We start from the raw sequence: 25,894 nt of genomic DNA, 5'->3' as shown, positions 1-25,894 counted from the left end.
GAATCAGAACAAATGGGACCTATAACAGTGTATCCTCTCTACGTTTATTCAAAATAGGTCATCCCACCCCCACCATAAATGGGAGTTTGTGATTTCTCTAACTCTGAGCTTATTTCGGCCCCAAAAGAATTTGCTCCCCTCGCCATTGCCTATGCAGTTAAAACCCATCCCCATTATACCCATATTGCACATAGGCTATACCAGCCATGCAAAGTAACCCTATGCTATTGTACCCATTTTACTGGGAAGAAGTAATAGCATAGGCCAGCTCTGAAGTTTAGTTCTGTGAAATATACTCGGAGTCGAGAGTGGATTTCATGCTCTTTATTCAGCTCATAGTAGTGAGGAATGAAAGTTTTCCCGAAATATCTGCTTTATATACATTATTTACACAATGGCTGCACGTGATTGGCTAATTCCGGGATTCTCCTGTAGGCCAATCAGGTTGCGGATTCACTTCCACTTGGAGCTGGATTGGGTGGCTCCTGCGGACCAATCATACTGCTGCATTGTTCTAGGACCAATCAGACTGCTGCATTTTGGATCCTATTGTTCTAGGACCAATCAGACTGCTGCATTTTGGATCCTATTCAATACATAACATCCTGTGTTGTTTATCCTGGGGTGTGGGTGTGTGCACTTTAGGGAAATTGGGGAGGGGTGGCTGTGAAGCTTATTGTTGCAGCAATGCAAGTGATAACAGGTCGCAAGAACTGAGCCTTTCAGCTGCTGATGGAGCAAGATGGTCTAGATGCCAAGTCTATGGATGAACAGCTGTTCATACCTGTTGAGAAACATTGGGGAGCTACACCTGCAATATTAGCTTCTCAGCAGCTAGGGCCGATCAATCACCAGATCCACCTGACATGATGGACCAGTTCTCTGCTGCCAGGAACATATTGTTGCAGACAACACCAATCTCTGTGCGGTGCAAGATTACAGGGGTTCCAGGCGCTTACCCAGGGTTCGTGTTTCCTTTGGAATGAGGTACAGCAGAGGTATCTTTAGGATATATAGTGTATTTACACATATATACAAATTGAGCCTATGATGGAGGGGTTCACAGCATTAACACCCCGAGAGGATATTGCTTCTGCCTGGATTCAAAGCAGAGATCAGGAATCACTGTCTTTCTCACTTCCCAGCCTGCTACATGCAGCTTTTAGCCTGCTGGCTCACATAAATCAAACTCTCCACTCCGGTGGTTTTTCTAACTACCAATCATTTGAGGGAGCCCATTTGCTATCTGGCATAGATCCACTTCCTTTGTTCCCTTAATGGCCCATTACCTAAGCTATCACCTCATCAGGAAGCTAACCTGGCTATTCCAGGAAGTTGAATCCTTCCTTATATTTTAACACCTGCTGGATCCAAGGATTAGTAGGGTCTCAGCATACAGTCTACTCTCCCCGCCCCCCAAACTCATAACACTATGTATGCTTGTTTTTAGTAGTAATTACTTTGTCTTCCATCTCCCGGGGGGGGGGGATGGGGGGTGGAATCCTGCTGACACAAATGCCTCTGCGAAAATGTACATACGAATGCACTGTTACGATCTGGAGTCTTTTACTTTGTTTCTGCTCCAATGCTATTTTTGTACTAGCGCTCTTTTAAATAACTTTTTTTTTAATAAAAGAAATTCATTGTTATTCTCATGTTTCTATTCTCAGCTTCCCTTAAAGTTTTTTTTTTTTAATCGAAACAATGAAACATTGCAAGAAACAAAAAAAATACATCGTACCAAATCCTCTGGCGGTTCTGTGTTTTAAGGGACATGCTCCTTCATATGTTCTGGTCTTGCTGGATGGAGTAGAGAGATCGAAACAATTCCATTTTCATTGTAATAACCTGTCCCAGGAGAATGCAGACTCTCAACGTAGCATATATGTGCCATATAAAATATGAGCTGAAGGCTTGGTTATGGTTGTTTGTTTTAACTGATGCAGTGGAACAGCAGAGGAACTGACATATACCCACTAACAAATCATCTACTACTGTTTTATGAGGGTTGGCATACTGAAACAAACAGTTTCATAGTCTAATTATATCCTCCCTCAAGGAATAAACCTACAGGATCGGATCACATCTATTGGCCCTTGTGACAGCATAGCGAAATTAGTCATCAATTCAAAAGGGCATAGGAGCTGGACATTGCAGATGGCCAGTATGATTGTGCAGAACAAGGCTCAGAAATAAGTAATAAGGTGCAAAGCGTGAGATGGGTACAGGTATGCCAACATTCATCACAAATCTTAATTGTGTATTGTCAGCATCATAATCCCTCTTCAGTGTGGATCCCTCCATTATCCACAGATACTCCCTGTAGAAATGTAATGCAAAGGGAGGTAGACTCACATAGACAAATGGGTTCCATATATTTGCCATGCTAGAAAAGCACAATGTTGACAACTCCTCCATTAGTCAACAACTCCAAGCACAGAGTGAAGGACAGGGTAAGGCTGGACTACAGAATCACAACTGCATCCTGGCTCAATACCATATCATATTGGCATTACCAATGATGTCATAGACATAGCCTGATGCAGTCATGCTAAATTTCAACAAAGTCTATGTATCAAGATGCACGGTGTGAGACTGAAAACTTATGCTCCCGCATAATATAAAGCAAGAAATAAAAGAGAAAACGACAGAACGTTAGCAACGGAAAATAGGTCACATGCACAAGAGTCTAGGCTGGGAACAGGGTTTATAGTTCTTTAGCAGTAGTAACCTTTTTCCTGATAATGATTTGTAATCTTTTTAGACTTCTGTGCATGTGGTTTCGTATATTTCTACTTTTTTAAAAAGGGAAACATTAAACACGCAACAAAAACAAAGTAAAAAAATAAGCTCTGAGGACATCAGTCTCAGAGAAGAGATACAAGGGTTTTGAAAGAAGCACACGCTGAGATATAGACGGAGTACAAGAACAAAGACAAGTAAAAAGAGGTGGGGGGAGAGGTAGGCTAGGCCAGAAAATCCAACATGTCCAAATCAGTTATCTTAGACCCAGAGTTAAGTCCACCAAGAACAGGGTTGGTTATGTGAAACTCCAGAAAGTAAGTGGCCACAAAATGCCCCTCAGGAAGACTTGGGACAACATGTTGTGGGTGGGAGAGTGGTAACGTCAGCACTAAGTCCCTTTCCAGAAATTTTCAAATCTCCCCCCCCCAATGCAATTGGGGCAGCCCACAACAGTAGCAGTCAGGGATACTATCATGGCTGAACTTTGGGGAGCAGAGGTCCAGGGCCACGCTAGTAGGCAGGATGAGAAAGGGAATCTCCAAGCACAGCAGGGCTGTCTGTCTAGCTAGCTAGCTAGTGAAGAAGCACACATTACTATCTAAAGCATCATAATTGCTACCTTTCTAACTGCACCACTGGTTATAGCAGCACACAGATTTCTGTTAGTCAATCACCAGCACATGTATGCTAAACCTGATTCAGATATGACTTACGTTACCTAAACTAGTGCTACTTAAAAGTGGTGCAGTGGTACCTCGGGTTAAGTACTTAATTCGTTGCGGAGGTCCGTTCTTAACCTGAAGCACCACTTTAGCTAATGAGGCCTGCCGCCACACCGCCGGAGCACGATTTCTGTTCTCATCCTGAAGCAAAGTTCTTAACCCGAGGTACTATTTCTGGGTTAGTGGAGTCTGTAACCTGAAGCGTCTGTAACCTGAAGTACCACTGTACACCTCTATTCTGGAGGGACCGAAAGCTTGATTTGTTTGCAGAGAGATTAGCGGAGTCTGTAACCTGAAGCGTCTGTAACCTGAAGCATATGTAACCCGAGGTACCACTGTACAGCAACCACTAAGAAAGAAAGCCTCAAGCTCCAATTTACAAAGACGAGGCGAGAAGAGGAAGAGCAAAACCAGTCAATCTTACACGCAGCACAAACTTGGGGCCAGTACCCTTCAGGAATTAGGTGATCACTTGACCTTTTCAAAACTGGTCCAACCAGTTAATTAATAAACTTTCAGCAGGAAGTGGGTGAGGTGCACCTGGCAAGGTTGGTTTTCCAAAGCAGAGCCTCAGGCTACAGCCACACTATCTATTTAAAGCACACAGCTTCCCCCCAAAGATCCTGGGAACTGTGGGTTGTTAAGGGTGCTGAGAATTGTAGCTCTGTGTATGTGTGTGAAAACTACATTTCCTAGGCTTCTTTGGGGGGAAAGCCATGTTCTTAAAATGTTTGGTGCGGATATAAAAAAAAACCTCAGACTGTGCCACAATCCTAGTATGCGCACTGACTTACCTGAGAGCGAGTTCTACTTATTACAGTGGGAATTACTTCTGAGTAATAGGATTGCAATGCCAGTGACATTTGTACAGCACAATCCTCTGTGTGTCCACTTGGAAGCAAAGTGGCTTAAACCAGTCAGAGGTTTGCTGTGGAATCGGTGCTGTTCATGCACACAAGTTTCTCACACTGTTCACATGACATAATTGTCACACAAAAGCCACTTTGTACTTAAAAAAGAAGAAGTTAACACAGATTTGCAGTGGAAAATCCATTTAAATTAAATGCAGATGCTCTCTCTTTCTCTTTCTCCTTTTCTTTTGGTGGACAGTTTATCATGTGTGTGGTGATGCTTTGGGAGGCAGCCCCTATTGGTTCACCCTTGCTTCTGTTTACTCCTCACCTGAGCAGGACTGAGGCGTTTTTGCTTCCAGCATCCCAAACAATACAACTATATTAGTTCTTTAAACATATGATGCAGCACAAATGAGCATCTGCTGGTTTACTATTTTCCTTACGGGAGATGAGGTTTCCCAGAAAATAATGGTAGAAAGAATTGTAAAAAAGAGATGTGGCCATATTAGTACATCTTGCATAAATAGCACCTGACTTGAAGATATTAATTAGATTTGTAAATAAATAAATAAATAAATAAATTAAAAAACCACATTTCTGTGCCTTGCCTCTAAATGGTGCAAGGCAGTCAGGTTGTTATATCTTAATTCAAACATGTCAGGGCCTTTTGAAAAAATACATATGCACATCTAAGAAAGGACAATCAGGATACACACCAAACACAATGCCTCTGATTTCCATTGGGTTTCCCTTATAATCTATCCACAGCCCCTTTCGAACTGAAAGCGCCTGAGATACCAGCAATATCAGCCACAGAACAAAAGGGTAGACTTGCACTGCGGTAATATTACGTTGGCACTGCAGGCAGGCAGGCAGCTAGGCTGGTGCAAAGGTACAGGGCTGGGTGCTGCAGGACAGCTCACGTCTGTTCTCAGACGTACTGAATTCAATGGGATTTACTCGAGGTTGACTGAGCGTGCGCAGGACTGCAGCTTAAGCCAGTCAGGAGAACACCCCTCTCTGTATTCTCACGGGAGACTCCGCTCGGTTCTCCGGCTGGGACATACGCAGAGACGCTCAGAGGGGAAACAGACGCCCGGTTTGTGTTGGCCTATTTCCCCCCGCCCCCTGCCCCACGAGAAGTCCCTTCACGAACCGCCCGCCCGGGCACCCCGTCCCCGGGCGCTCGCGCCGAGGCTCCCCGCCACTTCTGGGGCGCAATTCGCGCCGCTCGCTCCCTCCCTCAGGGGTCGAGGGGGCGGGGCCGTCCCGGGCGTCCCCTGCAGGGGGAGCCGGGTGGTCGCGTCGGGTTAGTCCCGCGGCGGCGGCGGCAGCAGCAGGTGCTGCGTCGGAGCAGCCCTCGTTACCTTTACCTCAGGGAGAGGCGGAGCCGTAGGCGGGCTGTGGGTCAGGGGGCTGGGCTTTCAGGTTGCGAGGCGAGCGCTGGCAGAAAGGGCGAGACGAGCGAGGCCTCCCCACTCACCCCACCCCCTTCCCGAGAAAGGGAAGCCGGCCGCCTCCTGAGGAGAGCTGAGGCGACGCGCCACCGAAGAAGGAGAAGGCGCCGCCGCCGCTGCGCAAGGGATTCGCCTCCTTCGGACCCTCCTCGCCGGGCGAGGGGGAAAACGCCGCCTCCAGGGCCGAAGGAGCCTGATGTGCGGCAACCGGGGCTGGCGAGACCCCGCGAGGAGCCAGGCGCCGGGTCCTTCCGCCAGCTGCAGCCGCAGCGACCTGAAAGGGACCTTTTAAAATAATAGTTCGGATAACCCTGGGCTCCAGGCCGCCCAGCAGAGTCTTGGTGGCCGGCGGGTGCGTGTGCGGGGAGCACGTCGACGGAGACGCGCGAAGGTTATCTGGGGAGGGAAGAAAGGCGGGCTGGGAGTGGCGGAGGATGGGCGCGCCTTGACGCGCGGGGAGGCAAAGGCGGGAGAGACCACCGCCGCCGTCTCCGCGGCGAACCGGACCCCTATGTGCGTGTTGGCGGAGACTCCTGACGGGAAAGCCGCCTCCTCGGATCGCGCCGATCGCCACAAGGTTGCCGGCCATTGGATCGCAGCCGCCGCCGCCGCCACCAGCAGCAACAGCACCGGCCCCGATCTTCTCTATGTGAGCTTCTCCGGATGGCGATAGACCGGCGACGAGAGGAGGGCGGCGGAGGAGGGGGGCGGCAGCTACCCGAGGAGAACGGCTCTTTGCCGGCCGGGGAGGCGGACCCTGCGGCTGCTGCGGCGGCGACGGCCGCCCCTCCTGCCGGGGGTCTGGCGGCGGAGATCCAGAGCCTGCCTCCGCCTCCGCCTCCTTCCGGGTCGTGCAACCCGCTGCTCTTGGATTACGATGGCTCGGTGCTGCCTCTCCTGGGCGGGCTGGGCGGCGGGCACCAGAAGACCCTCATCCTGCTCACCTGGATCCCGGCCCTCTTCATCGGCTTCAGCCAGTTCTCGGACAGCTTCCTCTTGGTGCAGCCTGTCTCTTGGTGCAAGGGCACGGATGGGCAGGGCAACTGGACGGGGCACCCGCACCTGCCCGCTGCTGCTCGGGGCCTCGCCACCAGCCCCAGCTACAACCACAGCAGCAGCAGCTACAGCAGGGGGATGCTGGCGGCGCCAGAACTGCCCACCCCCGAGGGGAAGAACGACAGTTACTGTGACTGTAGCGAGAGGTATCACCGGATCTCGGCTGGCCTTCAGCAGAATATAGTCAGCAAGGTAAGCACTCATAATGTACATGCAGACGTCTGAAGCTGCCTTAAACCGCCCAGTAGCAGCTGGGTCAGGACTGAGACCTTTGTTGCTCCCAGCCCTGGCACCTGTGACCCTTTTAACTGGGAGTGAACCTGGCACCTGCTGCATGCAGACTATTTGCCCTGCAACTGAGCTGTGCGCTGGAATGAGGCAAGAGGGTACAGTTTCAGTTGTAGAGCTGCAAAGGACTCCGAAGAGGGCGTCTGGTGCAGGGATCAATTTATGCCCAGGTCTCAGTCCCTGAGTTGCGTTGCCATGCAAAGCCACCTGGTTTAGATTGCAAAAAGTTGCCTTCTGCATGGAGGAGGCAATGTTTGGGCCAATGAGTGTCCAACAGCATGCAAAGTATGTAGTCCAGCCCCTCTGCTGAAATGCCAGCACTGGTGAGCATGCCGAATAACCGTGTGGCGCTGGGGAGAAGGACTTGTAAATGTTATGCTACTTGGGGAGAAGGCATTTTGGCAGTATCTTGTGTGGCCAATGCTGCCGTCTAAACTGGCCTTTGAATATGGGAAGCAATGAAGGGGAAAGGACCTCTGAGCAGATGCCCGGTCTCTCTCTTTCAATGCAGCTCATCTCCTTGTGTTGAGGATTGTGATACTGTGTGTGAGAGTGTGGTGGAGATGATGTTGGGGTTGAGCAGCAGCGTGAATCAAGTGGAACCCATGAGTATAAACTTATTCTGAAGGGTGTGTTGTAAGGGTTGGAATGCAGGAATATCTTTCCCTAGTGCATTCAGTTGATGCCATGTAAGGACAGCCCAGGGGTGTTGCTAGAGAAAAAGCAGGCCTAATCTTTATTGGCTCCAGACCATAAGGTACTGCATTTGTTTTCATGGTCCTTTACAACTCCCAGTGACCCAATTTTAATACAAGTGGTTACAACACACTGCTTTTGAACAGCAACTGTGTTGGGTAAATGTTTTCCCCCCTGTGATAAAGTGTCTGTACTCTTACCCCCTGAATCACATGCTACTGAAACATTCTTTTGCACTGCCTGTACAAGTGTGTCTAGATGTGGATTCCATTGTGTACATTTCTCAGTCAGGAGCTGCGGCCATTGCTGACACCCATGATATTTCTGTAATGAATTACTCACAACAAATAGAGCATCCTTGTACAGCATTTGTCAGTGGGAGACAAGTTGGAACAAGGTTAGCTTACAATGTGAGGCAATTCAGTCCAGTAGGTCTTTCTTATGAGTAAATCTGCTTAGGGTTGTACTGTATTGAGACAGCTTGCTATCCACAGTGTATGAGAAGAAAGCACTGGAGCTTTGGGGGTGCTAGAATAGCTCTTTTCTAGTTATGGCTGCAGCTATATTTGCATGTAACACTAAACCATAGTTGGGTTTGTGCACTTATACTCTCACCCCCTTATCCTCTGATGTGCTCATGTGAAGAAAATTGGAAGCTTTCACTTCCATTGTCAGCTAAATATGATAACTCATTCTCCCCAAATTTGGATAAATTGTGGTTAGTGTTATCTAGTTTCACTGCTCTATAGTCAACTTCAAACCACGGTTACTGATCCTGGCTTCTTTTGCTAACCACCATTTCTTTCTTTCTTTTTTAATTAAAGTAATTTTCCAATATTTACCCAATATTACCACAGTTTTGTCAATTATACAGATTCCAATTAACATCAAAATAATTCCTGTTAATTCAAAATTTATACAATTTAATCAAAGTGGTTTCCCGCTCTCCTTGATCAGTGTTTGTTGTCCAGTTCTTACATGGCTGAAGTTCATTTTTTTAAATTAACATGTGATTACATTTCAGTTGATATATTAATCATTAAGATAACAGCTGCATTTTTAGCAATTGCTATGTGTGTTAATGCCTTATCTATCTTTCCATAGGATTTCAAATGAGGTGCTCTAATCATTTTCCTTTTCTCTGTGTGTGTCCGTCTGAATATGTCCATTTATAAAGTCCTTGGCCTTTGTCTGCTGTCCAGTTCTTAAAATTCCTCCAGTTGCTGTTGTCTCTCAGCATAGCTGAGATGGGGCTATAATCCTGGAGAATCCTCAAAATATCTCAATAGCTCCCTCCCATCATGCTCTCATCTTGCTGCTTAGTGCTTCCTGACAACAACATACTCCAACAGTCTACTCTTTCTCACTATTCAGTCAACATCTAGAAATTCCCACAGCCTGAGAAAGAGGGATCCAACTTCTGCCACAAGGGATAGTTTCTATTCTAGACATAACAAGAAACCACCGTTAGTTTAAAAGGGAGCTGAAAACTTCCAATCTCTTTGTGGCTGTGGCAGAGCGAGGATGGGGGAAGCTCATGCATTTAACACTAAACCATGGCTTGGCATTCTGTGCAAGTCAGGCCTATAATCTGAAAATTGCTAGGGGCTATGAGACCTCCTCTGGAGTGTGCACACATTTCTTTTGTATTTCTGTTTTTATTTCTTTCTGTCTTACATTTGTATACCACTTGATTCCCCCAAGGAGGTCAAGGTGGTGTTTATAGTTCTCCCCTACTCACTTTCTCTTCACCACAACCCTGTGAGGCAAGTCAGGCTAAGAGACAGTGAGTGGTCCAAGGTTACCCAGTAAGCTTCATGGCTGAGTGGGAATTCAAACCTTGGCCTTCCGGGTTGTAATCAAACACTCTAGCTATTGCACCACACTGGCCTTAGTCGAACAGGCATTGCAGCATTTCTAAAACAATACCAAAAACCTGTTTATCAGAGCTGGCCTGAGGATGAATGTTCTACACACCATGAATAATAACTTCTCTTTCAATGACTTCTGCAACTCTCTGAGGCTGTAAGCTGGTGCTTGCGATGGTAGTATGTCCCACTGGACTCTATGGGGCTTACTAATAAGTAGACTTGTGCAGGATTACACTGTGAATAAAATATCCTATTCTCGCATTTAAATGTATGTTAGACAGGTTGCTGTTTCATAAAGGCCACCAGCTGTAAAGCTCTGAGGTGAATAAACTGAAATTATCAGCTGCATCATTCCCTCTAACTTGGCTGGTTCTGTATCTATCATTATGTAATCAAATGGGGTTTGTCCAAAAACAGGATGGGAGCTTTTGCATACTTGGAGAACTCATTGGAAGTGCATTACTTTTTGTGTCTGCCAAAGACCTATGCTGAGTGACTTTCAGGACATACAGAATAGTTCATGGTGCCTGAACCATGAATTATTGAAGGTGTTAGTTTTGGGGGTGGGGTTGAGATGAGGCCTACTTGAACCCCTAATAGTTTACAATATCCTGGAGGTGGGGACTAGGTTCTGAGGGATGCCATGATATTATGGCCACTTTCAAGAAGGGGTTGAAGAAAAGGACACCTTTTTCATTTCCACTCTCCAGAAACCTCACCCGACCTCTATAGCAAATTTTTCAGGGATATAGCTGGTGCCTGGTCCTTCCATAGCAGATGGAAGTTGCAGGAAGGTGTGAAAGAAAGCTTTCCCCTTCTCTCCCATCTTGCTCCCCACCCCACCCAGCGCCCGCTCCTAGCCCTGAACAGCATTGCATGGTTCCTGTTGTAGGATGACTGGACAGGAAGAGCATCATTGCCAAGGCTGGAGATACGCTGCAGGATTTTGCTGCAGATCCCCACTTGTATTTTCCATATTTACTAATTAGTGTGGGTGCCAGATCGCCCTTTGCCTTTGCAGACAACTCATTTGCCCTAATAAAATAGGTTTGGAGGGTACTTTCCTACCTACTGCCTTCCCAGTGTTACTGTAGTAAACAACTGCAGTGTAAAATGAAACTGTTACATCATCATCATCATGGTAGTTCCCTTAATCCCAAACACCCAAAGCTCAGCAAAACTCATTCCTCCTGGAAACTGTGCGTTTGGATTAACTGTGCTGTGAACTAGGTATGCAGTAATCAAGTGACTACAGTCTTGCTTTCTCTTGCCACCAACACTGGCTGAAAACCATTTCAGCTTCCCTTTAAAGCATGTGAAGGGTCCATCATACCTGCTTTTAAAACAAAGGGTGTGTGTGGAAATGTGTGTATTGAGTAAGACATCTTGATATTGTTACAGCCGCAATGTTTCCAAATGCCAGAATTGGCAGACGCCACATTCCTGCTAATCCAAGTAATGATGCTGTAGTCTTCATTGGCTAAACCATTAAAAAAACCACAGATGTGGTGCTTGCCAGCACAGTCATGGCAGAAGAAGATGGTTCCTTTTTGACTCTTATACTTATTATAAGGGATCCCCTCAAGGCCTTCATCAAATCACTGGTCACCTCTCTGTACACAGGTGTAAGGACATAAGAGACTGCTGAATCAGGCCATTGCTCTATCTACACCAGCATCCATGTTACAGGGTTGTAGCCAACCAAGTCATACTCATAGTAGACTCGTTGAAATTAATAGGTAATAACAACAACAATAATAATTCTCATCCCGGGGGGCGGAGTGAGGAAATGGCGCCTAGACATTCTGTTGTGGTGACCATAACCTAGTTTGAGGTGCTATTAGGCAATTAACTGACATATCTGAGTTTCTAGCACTGTGTGGATAAGACAATCCTAAAGTAGCTTAACAAATACCCTGACTTGATATAAGACAGCTTTCTATGTTCTTAGCTTTTATAGCAAGGGTGAGGTGCTTGGGGGCTCAAGTAGTTTTAGAAGATCCCTCTGTTCTGAGATCTTCCCTATCATCCTAATCCCAGATAAGGCTCTCTGAATGTGGTTACACTTTCTCCTTTGTCATTCCTCACTTATTTTAGGACTGCACCCAGGCACTCAGAACAGGTTCTTGAAGATGAGCCCTCCCACAAATTAAATTGTCACCTGCAGTCATTAGGGATTGAACATGATTAAAAAAAAACCAAGTTACTCAAACAAATACATAGAAAAAGAGCTGACAATATGGTTTGGAACTGTCAATGGGTTTATTTAATCACAGGTCTAGGTTGAAGCCCTGACACTGCGTTATAACTCAAAGCTTGTAATGCGATGTGGCAGTAAATCTCTTGCTCTAGATTAATCTTGTCTGTGTTTCTTTAAAGAAACATTTAATTGTGTTTGGAATTACTTCTGAAACTTCATACCTTCCTTCAGCATTATATTCTTGGCCGAGGGAATGTGCTCATGGGGCATTGGAGGTTCTGGCTGTTAAACTATGCCTTTGGTTTGTAAGCCGCTTTGATCAGTATTAGAAAATGAGATGTATAAGCTAATTGCCAAATGGAACCTTAAACCTAGGTTATGGTCACCACAACGAAATGTTCTAGCCACTTTATTTCTTCTTGTTATTTGGATTTCATTTTTATACCACTTTATATTTTAAAGGAAACACCTCAAAGCAGTTTACAACACAATAAAACAAAATACAGAATAAAACAAATTCAAGCTTCAAGGAAAATAAGTGACATTTTGCTTTTCCTATATGAAATATACTCAGAGTTGAGTATGGATTTCATGCTCTTTATTCAGCTCATAGTAGTGAGGAATGAAAGTTTCCCCAAAATATCTGCTTTATATACATTATTTACACAATGGGTTGCATGTGATTGGCTAATTCTGGGATTCTCCTGTAGGCCAATCAGGTTGAGGATTCACTTCCACCTGGAGCTGGATTGGGTGGCTACTGTGGACCAATCATACTGCTGCATTGTTCTAGGACCAATCAGACTGCTGCATTCTGAATCCTATTGTTCTAGGACCAATCAGACTGCTGCTTTTTGGATCCTATTCAACTCAGTACATAACACTATATTTATTCATCTACTTAATTTATATAACCTATTCACCTACTTAATTTATATAGCAGAAGTACTCTTGGAAGCCACTTAAACTACCTCACAGGGTCGTTGTAGAGATTAGCAGGTGGGATATAATTGCAGTAATAAGCTCTTCTGCTTACCTGCTTAAGAAGGCTGGAGAGGCTAGCCAGATGGAGATGTCAGTCAATTGGACCCATGCCAGTAGCAAAACACGTTTGGTGCCTGGCTAATTTCTAACACTGTTTGAGATTCATTTGGATGAAAAGTGACATAGAAAAGCAATAAATCAAATCAACTCTCAGAGACAAATTGTGTATTCATTAGAGCTAGCTATCCCACACAGGATTGCGGATTGATATCTTAGAGCAATGTAGAGGAAAGAGATGCTGTTGTTTCTTCACTAGGAGTGAAATAGAATGACATGGAAAATATAACTGTGAAGATATAGCAATCCATTGCTTTTCTACTTCTCAAGTCCAAACGTCTAGTGAGCCTAGGCTGTAGTCCTATATACACTTAGCTGGGAGTATGTCCCATTCAGTTCAGTAGGACATACTTCTGAGTGATGTATAAAACTCTAGTGTGAGACCCACTGGGCATTATTATTACAGCCATGTATTTAATAAGCACTAGCCTGGTAAAGGTAAAGGGACCCCTGACCATTAGGTCTAGTCGTGACCGACTCGGGGGTTGAGGCGCTCATCTCGCTTTATTGGCCGAGGGAGCCAGCATACAGCTTCTGGGTCATGTGGCCAGTATGATGAAGCCGCTTCTGGCGAACCAGAGCAGCGCACGGAAACACCGTTTACCTTCCCACTGAAGTGGTACCTATTTATCTACTTGCACTTTGACATGCTTTTGAACTGCTAGGTTGGCAGGAGCAGGGACCAAGCAACGGGAGCTCACCTGGTTGTGCGGATTTCAACCACCGACCTTCTGACTGGCAAGTCCTAGGCTCTGTGGTTTAATCCACAGTAGCCATAGGCAAAAGAGAACTTGTATGAGTGAGTAGGGCGGTGGAGGAGTGATGGCACAATCTGGCCCTCTTCTGTGCCCAGCATAGAAACCAAGCAGTCTGCCTGAGAAGGAGATGTAGTGATCTGCTTCAGGAGGGATGGAGCTCTCTGTCCCATATCTTCCAGGAATCAGCAGGCTAGTGAACTTTGCTTTTGCAGGCAGGCAACATTTTTTATTTTTGCTTATTTATAAGGCCTTATTAGATCACCAACAACTCTTAACAGCAGTGTACCCCACTAACATCCTTCATCAAATGAACTACTGTATGGACCACTGAGGTCCTAGTACCTTTCAGTGGGGTTAAATATATCAATCTATATTTTACAGGGTTGAAAATAATTTGGCATTGGGTACAGAAAGAAGATCTCTTCCTGCAGAACTTGCTGTCAGTCAGGGCAGCCGTTTAGAAGAATTGCAGTTAAAAACAACAACAACCCGAAGAAGAATTGCATTAAAATAACAACAACCCCAAACTCCACTATTAAACATTTACTGAGTTCCAAGATTACATTAGTTATTTCACAGATCATAGAATGACATGATTCCTATCCAGTGGGTTTACATTCTGAGCAACTACTCTATCATGATTGCGAGACGGTGGTCGTCTTCTTCCTTCCCATAAATATTTATGGGAGAATTGGGGATTCTAATTAATTTAGAGCAACGGCATCCATTACTGCAAAATTACAGTTTTATCCTATGCAAAGTAGGATTATAGATTAAGCAAATGGCTAATGACCATGAGGATAACACATCATATCTGTGTTGTTTTTTTAAAGAAAAGATTCTAAGAATTTTCCAGGTTTTACATGTAAATGGTTATTGGCATGACAATAAGATGTATCAGTCTGAAGACATGGATTTACTGCTGAGTCCCCCTGAACACTTTGTTTTACCGTATTTGGTTCATTTCAGTCTTATTGACTGTGGGGCGCTACATGAAAGTTCATTTTATTTCAAGAGTGCTTACTGAACTTGGCACTAACTCTTTCAGGACCAAGTGCATATCAAAATATGTAATTTGTCATGCTTTGCATAGCACACATTCTAATGACTCAGTCCACAACTCAATTAAGCACCAGTCCTGGGAATTAAACCTATTTGCAGCACTCTGTTGACTACATTTATTTGAAAGTCTCATTTATTACATTCTTTTCCGTCTTTTTTTTTAAGCTAACATATAGTGCAATGGTCCTCAAACTTTAAACCTTCAGAGGACTCTGGCCATGTAGATTAGCTGGCCAAAGAAACCTTGTGTATTATTGCAGAGGGTTCTGGGATGTGTTCTACAGCAGTGCTCTTCATTCCTGGGTCCCCGGATGTTATTGGACTACAACTCCCATCAGCCTTGACCATTGACTAAGCTGACTGGTGATGATGAGAGCTGTAGTTCTCCAACAATGGGGAACCCAAGGTAGAAGAATGCTGTTCAACAGCATTCTCAGTTTATGTAGGACAGTGGCAAGACAATAGTGAGCTTCACAGGTGTGAATGAGCCTTGGAACCCACCCAATATTTTCCGGTAGTTTATACCTTGCAGGAGAAGAAAAGCAGCGATGGAAGAAGCTTTTGTTCAGGAGATTACTGGAGGAGTAATGTGAGAGCATTACCAAGCATGCTTAAGATAATAGCCCTAGTTATGTGGAAGCACATAAAATGTAAAGGTACCCCTGCCCGTACGGGCCAGTCGTGACCGACTCTGGGGTTGCGCGCCCATCTCGCTTAAGAGGCCGGGGGCCAGCGCTGTCCGAAGACACTTCCGGGTCACGTGGCCAGCGTGACGAAGCTGCTCTGGTGAGCTTGCACCAGCGCAGCACACGGAAACGCCGTTTACCTTCCCGCTATAAAGTGGTACCTATTTATCTACTTGCACTTAAGGGTGTTTTCGAACTGCTAGGTGGGCAGGAGCTGGGACCGAACGACGGGAGCTCACCCCACCACGGGGATTTGAACCGCTGACCATACGATCGGCAAGTCCTAGGCACTGAGGTTGTACCCACAGCGCCACCAGCATCCCTTTTGTGAAAGTACATAGGTAGACAGAAATACAACAGAATCCAGCAAATGGTTCTCTTGAACAAGCCCTCTTGAAGCTAATGGGAGATGGTCAACTTCTGTTCACTGAAATCACGTTTTGCATAGAGCGGGTGTTGATTCATTTGCCTCCATTAGAGTAAAGAGAAGAAGAAGAGTTTGGATTTGATATCCCGCTTTATCACTACCCGAAGGAGTCTCAAAGAGGCTAACATTCTCCTTCCCAGATAGCATAGTGTATCTTACATCAACCCTGTGACATAGGCCAGTTCTACCATCACTTCTGTTTGTGAGAGATTTGGGAGCCTCCCCCCACAACAAATGCTTAGCTGAGATTTGGACCAGAGACTTGGACCAACATGTAACCTCTAATGTATAACCAGTTCTAGTTAAGATAGAACCATCTCCTTGTGTAAGTCTGTTTCAGTGAGTATGGAACCAACTGAGTGATAGTTTTGACAGCACATTCAAGAACTGATAAGTCTTTTGGGCCAGTTGCAGTCACTGTATGTTTAATAGGGGGAAATGTTTTCAGGTTCCATGACTCCTAGAATCGTAGGATTGGAAGGGACCACAGGGTTCATGAGCATGAGTTTAAGAGTCTCATGCTCTACTAACTGAGTTATCATTGCTATCTTGGCTTCTGAAAATTAGCTACGAATACCAAAGGAAAATTAAAGTAGATATCCCATGTATGCTTTGGAGTGATTCGAATTCCTGTGAGTTCACTGAGACTTACTTATGAGCAGACATACCAGATGGTTGTGCTGTAAAATGGCTTAAACTTGTCTGTCCCAGGATTACATAAAGCAGAAATCTCATAATTGGATTTCTCAAGTTGTTAGACCCTAACTAGCCTGAAAGAACCCATTCTCATCCAGTTTTACTAAAGCTTCCCCTTTCTGGTCCCCTGGAAGCAATATGTTACTCATCACAGGTCACCAGGCAGCTAGCCGTTTCAAAACCTGGACTGGCTAGATAGTTGTGTATGCCAAGGGCTATACCCATGATGGAGAACTACCTAAGGATCCAGTTAATTCTGCACCTTCCACTGTTGCAGGAACATTGTTTGCTTGTCAGGGTACAAACATTTAGTGCAATCAAATGTTTAATGTTTTGTCTTTGTACCGGAATGTGCCCAGGCAACTGCTCAGAAAGCATTTAATTTCTGTGTAATTCAGTGGTCAGTCTTTTCCTCCTTCCTTTAATGGGGTCAGATTGTAAATATAGTGCTGGGTGATACAGCAGTATGGGGTTTTTTTAAGTGCAGTGTATGCCACGCAGCAATTATCACCCGTCTTCTTAAAATAGCCTTTTCTATTTCAGCTTGCACTTTGTATAAAGGTTTTGAGGAAAGACAGCAATTTTATCTCTTTCAAAACGTTCCTAAATAGGATCTAAATTTAGAAGATGTTTGAGTAAATGCCATTTTTTGGTCTTCAGCTTGTCCTTTTACCCTCATTTCTGGCTGCTTGGCTTTTGAAACAGTACTCCATTCGCCCCCACTCCCCCCAGTACGGTACATATGAACTCAATAATCATTTGTTGCAGGAGAGTAAGGAATTTTAATACAAATGCAGCACTTCTGTTTTGGAAAAAATCACATTTTTCTACCACTCAAAAGAATATTAATTAACTTTGCTAACCTGTTGTCCTTCATGCCCCAATACCAATCAAATATTTATTGTGGTCAGCCAATGCTTAAAGAAAGGAGGAACTGTTAAAAATAATAATCTCAACCTCAGAAGAAGAAAAAGTGACAGGTTAAAAGCAGGCAACCATAGCAGGTCAAGGAGATATTACAACATTCAGATATATCGCCACCTGTTCAGTAATGGATTGGTTAGACCCCTTGAGGAAGATATTTAAAAGCGGTCCCTAATGATCGACTAGGGACTACCTCATGGGGGGGGGGGAATTTATGCATTTTCTGACCCCTTGAAAGAATTTGCAGTTTAAAAACAGCAATAACACATGGGAGACTGTTTCAGGCTTTAAATTATTACAGCACCCATCCTTGAAGGAAACATTTGCAAAACTGCCACCTAGGATCTTGGAGGGTAAAATTATTCTTATCTGGGATGGCTTGAAAAGAGGACTAGACAAATTCACAGAGAATAAGGCTAGCAAAGGCTACTAGCCACAAAGGATATATGCCACCTCCATGGTTGAAGGCAGCAGTGCTTCTGAATACCAGTTGCTCAAAAACCAAGAAAGGGAGAATGCTCTTATATTTGAGTTTTCCATAGGCTTCTGGTTGGCCACTGAGAAGAGGGTGCTGGACTAGAAGGGTCATTATCCTGAGCCAGCAGGCTCTGTGTTCTTAAAACTCTAAAGCATGCCAACAAAACTGTTCCTCTGTACAGTGGTACCTCAGGTTAAGTACTTAATTCATTCCGGAGGTCCGTTCTTAACCTGAAACTGTTCTTAACCTTAGCTAATAGGGCTACCTCCTGCTGCTGTGCCACCAGAGCACGATTTCTGCTCTCATCCCGAAGCAAAGTTCTTAACCTGAAGCACTATTTCTGGATTAGCAGAGTCTGTAACCTGAAGCGTATGTAACCTGAGGTACCACTGTACTTGGGTATTAGCAGCGGTGTAGCAACCCCCAGCACCTGGGGTGGATCAAACTTTTTATTTTTAGGGCTCCACCCCCCTGCAGCACCCGAAACACCCAGCAACCGCCGTACTGCCCTCAAGCTCTCAAGCTGCCCAGGATCCCAATCCTTGATGCACTACAGCCACTGTGCTGCAGTACAGACCCCTGTGGTGCCCTACAGCCCCCCACCACAGTGTGGAAGGTGCCCCTGCCCCAGTCCTGGCTAGCTACACTGCTCAGTATTGGGTACCGGTAGATATGGTTTACATTTATTAGAGGCCAGCCAAGCCAGGCCCAGCAAGGGCAGTGAACATGGCCCAGATTGCACACCTCGTATGAGTTCTGTAGGCTGTATAAATGTTGCAGGTCAAGTGGAATAGTGCCTATGAAATCACTTCCACAGAAAAAAGAAGATCCTCAGTCCCACTACTGTTTTTTCAACTTGGGTTTGTTTTGTTTGAAGGTTGAGCACGATTCTGCACAGGAGAACTTGGATAGTACTCAACGCAAGCCATAGCATGCTCACTGTACCCTGCCCAGGGACAGTAGTTCTACCCATGCCATTTTGGGTTGGCTTTACTTTTTTCCAAAAACAAATCTAATCTAGTTATTTGAAGGCTCGGCTTTCTCTTTTGTTTTAAAATCCCATTATTTGAAGGCTCTGCTTTCTGCTTTCTTAAAAAATGTATATTTTAAAAAAACCCAGTTATTTGAATGCTCTGCATCAGCCATACCTTTATTCACTGTTTTGTTTTGTTGTTTAAAAAGCAGCCAGTGGTGTTTTATCTGCCACTTCAAACATTAAGCCTTCCCCCACTCCATTGTGTAGGGATAGGATATTGTGTTACTGGAGCTGGAGGCATGCCAGGAAGAGAATGGAGACAATTATGCTTATTTTTTTTAAAAAATGACTGGAAGGACTTTTCCCCCTCTTTTGTTTGCTTGCTTCACTCCATTATGTGTTCCGTCCTTGGCACAATTGTTCTCTGCTGCACACAAAATTGTTCCTTCCTTTTCCCCCCTGCGCGAAACTGCATGGTTAATTAAACTTGTTAGTTTTCTGATTTCCAAAATATATCTGCAGTGAGCCTTGCTATATGCAGTTGGGAACTAAGAGAAGGGCTGGGAGAAAACTCTGATAAAAACTTGCTCCTATGGAGGAGAAGCTGCCTGCCACCCAATAGTGGATCACAGGGTCATTTCTAGTAGGCAGCCAATGACTTGCTGATTGCTAGGATTCTTATAAAGGCTGTTCATTTATTAGTTACATTAAGGTAAAAACTAAAGGACCCCTGGATGGTTAAGTCCAGTCAAAGGCGATTATGGGGTTGTGGCGCTCATCTTGTTTCAGGCCAAGGGAGCCGGCATTTGTCCACAGACAGCTTTCTAGGTCATGTGGCCAGCATGACTAAACCGCTTCTGGTGCAATGGGGCACTGTAATGGAAACCAGAGAGCATGGAAACCCCATTTACCTTCCTGTCACAGCGGTACCTATTTATCTACTTGCACTGGCATGCTTTCGAACTGCTAGGTTAGCAGGAATTAGGACAGAGCAATGGGAGCTCACCCTGTCACACGGATTCAAACCGCTGACCTTCTGATGAGCAAGCCCAATAGGCTCAGTGGTTTAGAACACAGCACCACCCGCTCCCTCTGTTAGTTACATTACATTGCATTCCACCTTTCCTCTCAAAGGAGGATATGTTGGACGAGGTGTACCTTGATCTGATCTAGTAGGGCACTTCTTGTGTTCTTGAGGAAGAGTGCATGCTGAGGATCACTGAACACAGATCTCTAAACTGTTAAGGCAGTGTAGGGAAACTTTATCCTCTCTGTCTGGGCCTCAGGACTCTCCTTAGGACAGACCCACTCTGTGCAGGCCACACCCCTCATCAGTGACGTAGCGTGGGTTGTCAGCACCCGGGGCAAGGCAAGTAATCTGTGCCCCCTAACCCGTGGATTTGCGCCCCCTAACCCCCAGATTTTACGCCCCCTAACCCCCAGATTTTGCGCCCGGTGCGACCGGCCCCCCCCCTGCACCCCCACGCTACGCCACTGCCCCTCATTGACCTTTTACATCACACTTCTGAGTGGTTTTTGCCTGGCTGGGATGTGTCTTTGAACTCTAATGCCTCTTTACTTGTCTGGATGGAGGCTGGATGATTTGGGATTATCGTGAATGGATTTTGATGTGGAAGGGCTGTAAGGCCAGCTCAGTTCTGGTGCTCCATCAGGGGTGGCCCAGGACATTTTGCTGCCTCCCACTTATAAACCTGGTGCCCTCCTGCACCCACGCTGCCATGCCCCCCACCCCAACTGCACTATTGTCTGCAATTGCACTCACACTGCTGCCACGATGCAGCAGCAAGGGTACAGCATGAGTGGGAAGGGCATGGGCCATGTGACAGCAATGCCAGTGGTGCGGGCAAAGCCTCAGTGCGGTTGGCAGTGGAGCAGTGGCTGGGATGAGGAGGCAGTTGGATCTGCCGCCTGAGCATAGCTGTCAACTTACAGGTTTGAAAATAAGGGACCAGCAGCCTCGAAAATAAGGACTCAGCAGCCAAAATAAGGGATTTTAGTCAACCAGCTGAAATACGAAGTTAAAAGGGACCAGATAATTTGGGAGAGCAGTGCTGGTTTTTAGCCCTTCGTTTCCAGAGATTGCTGCTCAAGACACCAGCTGATGAAACACTGCAATTAAATAACTACAAGCAGCAGCCAGTTTTCAAGCTGCGAAGTCCAAGCTACGAAGATGCTGCTGCAGTTCTGTATCTTTTCTCTCATGCTCCATCTGCAGCTCTCAGTTCCATCAAGTGGGGTGGGAGGAAGAAGGGGGGGGAATAGCGCCCGAAGTAAACCCGCAGATCAGACCATCTATGCTAGTCTACCACTACAAATCTATGGGAGAAGCGCTTGCGGTCCTTCCTCCACTTTCCCCCTCTCTGATTAGCCCTTGGAACACCTGTCCGTGCCTCGGCCTCTTCTCTCTGAACTGCTTTCTCTATGGTTGCCCTCACTCTCCTCTCAAGGCTCATCAGCAATTCATAGGCTGCACCAGGCTGCCCATCTCATCCGGGTCCTTCGGTGGTGCAGCCGCAGTACGGCCTAGCGGGAGCGGGGGCGGTGACGGGCAGAGGGGAGGCCCCAGGCAGAGACGCTCAGTTCAGCGGCCGCAAGGAGGATGGCGGCGGAAGGGCCCGAGGCTCCTGCCAGTCCTGGCGGGGAGGGGCTCCCGGGAGCCGAGGCTGGTGAGAAGAGGCCGGAGGGGGGCAGGCCGGGCAGCCAAGCAACACAGTTGGAGCTTCCCTCCTCCTTGGTCAGCAGGAAGGGAGGGAGGGAGAGGAGCTGCTTCCTTTGAAACACGGGAAATTTAAGGGACATCATCAATAAGGGACACGGCGCTGGGATAAGGGAGTTTCCCGCCAAATAAGGGACGGTTGACAGCTATGCGCCTGAGGCAAATTGCTTCACCTCGCCTCATTGAAGACTCCAGAGCTGCTCAGAGGCACAATGTTCTTGGATTCCTACCATATGTCTTTTTGTCATATGTCCCAGTTAGAGGTTTTCTTGAAACACAAAGGAGAGCCTGCCAGTCTGAATTCTGCCCTTCCTTGCTTCAAGGTGGCACCATGTTGCTTAGAATGGTGCCACCCTTGATCATATTAGGGTGGTTGACATACTTAGGATACCTGACACCAACCTGGAGGTGTGCCGCTACTGCCAGAGCGGGCTAGTCAGCTATGGGGATGCCAGATCAGCTTCAGCCCTTTTGCCTCTGGTGAAAAGGCTGGGGTTAACCATGTTTCTGGAATTTGTTCAGCATACGCTTCCTTATATTGCCAAATGCAAGGAGTAAAGCCAACATCGGAGCTGGGAATAGTGTGACTTTGCCTACTACTAGAGTACACAAATTGGTGGGGCTGGCAGCTTTGCCAAGGCAGTTGTATATCCTTCCCCACCCCCCACCCCCGTGTCCACAGGAGAGAGACTCAAAATCTGCTGTAGATTGGCTGTGTGGCATTTAAATTGCTGAAACTTTGTGGCCAGGGGGGAATTCCATCGGTTACAATGTTATGAACTGTAACAAGAAGTAATATTATTAGGGCTGACAGAATGCCAAGGGGGCAGGTTATCTCATTAAATTAGTCTGCACATTTCTCTGCTGTGGCAAATAAACAAGTAAATTGAGATGGCAAATGACTTGAATTTCCGCTGTGCCTTTTTTAAAAAAATAACCCCACACAACCCACTAGTAACAATGTCAAACAAATAAATATTATTTTAAAATATCTGGGAAGGTTTTGTTAAAAGGTGGTGGTGGGAAATTAAATTCTGTTACGGTAACAGAATCCCTGCTTTTGTACAGCTCTCTCCTCCCAGGCAATATAAAAATGCCTTTTTATAATGTTCTGTGATAGCTGAATCACTATTCTAACTTCATTAGATTTACAGTCAAATCTTGTGACCTTTTCTTGGAAATATGTCCCATTATGTTCAGTGGAGTTTACTGCTACTAGTAAGTATGTTCTGATATTCCAGGAACTAACATTCAGCTTAAACCCAACTTTGCACAAGGCAGTCTTGCTATGGGTGCAATAGGTCTTTCACAGTCCAAGGCAGCCAGAGATCACCAGACTGGCAAAGGCTAGCACAGAAAGAAGAAAGCCTTGTTTATGGTTGCAACATAGCTCAGATCATGTTCTCCCTGGGCTGACTGATTGCAGGTATATGTGGGTGTTGTTGGCAGGACATTTTGAGAAGCCTTCAAGTTTCAAAGGTGAGATAAGAACGCTTTTGGAATAGCCCACTCAGCTCCATGAGTTTGGAGGGGTTATGATTGGAACAGAGGGAGCTTCTGAATAAGTACAGCCTCTTGGGGTGGATGAGAAAAAAATATAGCAGTAGGACCTTAGGAATGAGCTGCTTATAAACTCAAAGTTGGAATTTCAAAATGGAACCTGAGAGATTTGGACCAATGTGCCTGGTAATCCCCAGACTAGCGAGCCCTGCTTCAGATGGACTTCCCAGCAGGGACATGCAATTAAGCTTCATTCAGAGGCAGAACCCACAGACACAACAAAGAAGCGACAGCAGAGAGTGAAAATATTTCTCATTGAGACTAAGCTTTTGTCCTGTGTGCTGCTATGTACATAGTGGTACGTGATTGGAAAATATTGAATGTAGGACAGCATGTGGCCATGAATCTGTTTCCTTTAAATAAAACCACACAAAGAAAGAAAGAAAGCTCTGCTGCATAGCTTTGCATTTCAAAATATTATTCAGTGGAGTAGCCTAGAGGGAAATGAGCAACTGTGCGATGTCGTGATGGGAATGGCACCTGGCTGTTTTTGAGGGAATGAATGTGATATTGCACCCTCTGTTAAGGGCGGAAGCTAACAGGTCCCATGACACATGCAAGGCTTCGTTAAGGGGTTCCCTTTCAGGGTACAGGCTGGCGAGTTTGGGAATTTGGTTTGTGTTAATTGTGTACAGAACTAGGAGGCGTTAGATGCTCTGTCTGCACGGTCTCCCCTGGCTGCTTTGCTAGCATTCAATTCAGACATGTTTTAATAGCCGCTTTGGGGAAAGCCATTTACCTGGAGGCAGCTGCTGACAGTTCCAGAAAGGGCATTAATGGTGGCAGGAGCAGCCAACGTAGGAAGCAGTCTTTTGCAACCTACTTTTTGCTGAGTGCCAGCCAACACCCTGATGAGCTAAGGCAGGCATGGGAAGCTTTTTTCTCTTTGGAGGGTAACATTTGCTTGACGGGGGCCCTGTAAACTGTCAGAGGGTGCATGCTTAGTGGTGGGCTGTGGCAGGAGCCAGAACAGGGTTAGGCGTCCCATTTTCTTCCTTCCTTCCTCTCTTTCTGCCACCTACTTTCCCTCTACAACAGCTGGAGTTTCTGAACGTTTTTCAGAGGCAGCCCCATGTACAGTATAACACATTGCAGCAATGTAACTTGGAGGTTATCAGAGCATAGATGGCAGAGGTTGCGCTATCCCTGTCCAGATAGGGGCACATCAGCTAGGAAGCTGATGGAAGGCACTCCACACCACCAAGGCCACAAGTACACCCCAGGCTGTGTAACTGCTCCTTCAGAGGGAGTGTAATGCCATCAAGAGCAGGCAACAAACCACCCTTCCGGTCTAGGGAACCACCCACTCACAGTGTCTCAGGTCCTTTTTAGATTGAGCTTCAGTTTATTGGCTCTCCTCCAGTTCATTACCGAGGCAAGTATGAGCTAGGAAAGTATCAAATGTCAGAAGTAATGCTCTCTCAGGAAAAAAAAAACAAGGTATAGCCCCCATGCTTGGAAATGTCCTTAGTAGCCAGAATGCTGTAGCTTCTATAGCAGGAGTCTGCAAAATTTTTCAGCCGTGGGCCAGTCCACCGTCCCTCAGACCATGTGGTGGGCCAGACTATATTTTGAAAAAAATATATGAATGAATTCCTATGCCCCACAAATAACTCAGAGATGCATTTTAAATAAAAGCACACATTCTGCTCATGTAAAAACATCAGGCAGGCCCCCACAAATAACCCAGAGATGCATTTTAAATAAAAGCACACATTCTCCTCATGTAAAAACACCAGGCAGGCCCCACAAATAACCCAGAGATGCATTTTAAATAAAAGCACACATTCTGCTCATGTAAAAACACCAGGCAGGCCCCACAAATAACCCAGAGATGCATTTTAAATAAAAGCACACATTCTACTCATGTAAAAACACGCTGATTCCCGGACTGTCCGTGGGCCGGATTGAGAAGGCGATTAGGCCGCATCCGGCCCCCGGGCCTTAGGTTTCCTACCCCTGTTCTACAGACACCTGATGTCTTCTTTCTATGTAATGTCTTGTTCAGAGATTTCCTATGTGAATCGGGCTAAATATGCCTCATATAAACATGCATGAATCATGCTGAAGCTTTTTTCATAAGTAGCTACCTAGCAACTCAGATCTACCTCTGACTACCTCTGAGGTTATATATGTAGTCCTCCTTTGATTTTCCAGCTCAGGTTCTGAAAACTATATCTGGGGAGGCCACATCAGGTTCCCCCATCTTTTTCATGTAGCTTGACTGTATGCACGGAGTTCAGAATCTCTTGTCATTTGCAGACCTCCTCATGCAGAAAACTGCGGTCAGGCTGTTCTTCTGTCATGAGAAGAGCTTTTGTGGAGAAACCCAGGGAAATCCTGTTAATGTGGTTTAGCCACTGTGCCTTGTGATACAGCAACTATGTGTTCCACATGCCTTCCAGCTAACATTTAGGCCTGGGAAAACGTTATCTCAGCTGTTTGAAGGCAGCAGAGGAACAGACACCCTGGTGCCGTATCCTGTTCATTCCCACTCTTGCAAAAACAAACAAACAACAACAAAAAACCCTTAAAATAGCTTGTTGAGCAGGTTTGGATGATGAGGCTGAATATCAGCCGAGTTTTCCTATCCTGCGCCA

The 25,894-nt window shown here is 45.8% G+C and overlaps 1 protein-coding gene and 1 long non-coding RNA gene across 4 annotated transcripts in view; one reads left to right on the top strand and one right to left on the bottom strand.

Annotated features, from left to right (window-relative positions):
* Positions 1-5,592: 5,592 nt before the first annotated feature.
* Positions 5,593-25,894, top strand: part of SLC22A23 (solute carrier family 22 member 23) — a 107,667-nt gene continuing 87,365 nt past the window's right edge. The window contains exon 1 of one of the 3 annotated variants that reach the window (XM_081206357.1): positions 5,593-7,026. In XM_081206357.1, coding sequence (XP_081062483.1) covers positions 6,442-7,026 — 585 coding nt within the window. In that variant the 5' untranslated portion in view covers positions 5,593-6,441. The remainder of the gene's footprint in view (positions 7,027-25,894) is intronic. The other 2 variants (XM_081206355.1, XM_081206356.1) reach the window with 2 other exon arrangements.
* LOC308594070 lies at positions 8,831-25,818 on the bottom strand. Its single transcript, XR_014011289.1, has 2 exons — positions 25,385-25,818; positions 8,831-9,257 (listed from the first exon to the last, which is right to left on the bottom strand). It is a non-coding gene; the product is annotated as an uncharacterized lncRNA (long non-coding RNA).

This window comes from Podarcis bocagei (assembly GCF_964188305.1).
Source record: "Podarcis bocagei genome assembly, chromosome: 8".
NCBI lineage: Eukaryota > Metazoa > Chordata > Lepidosauria > Squamata > Lacertidae > Podarcis > Podarcis bocagei.
The sequence above is the reverse complement of the archived record's forward strand: the minus strand, read 5'-3'. Positions and strand labels throughout refer to the sequence as shown.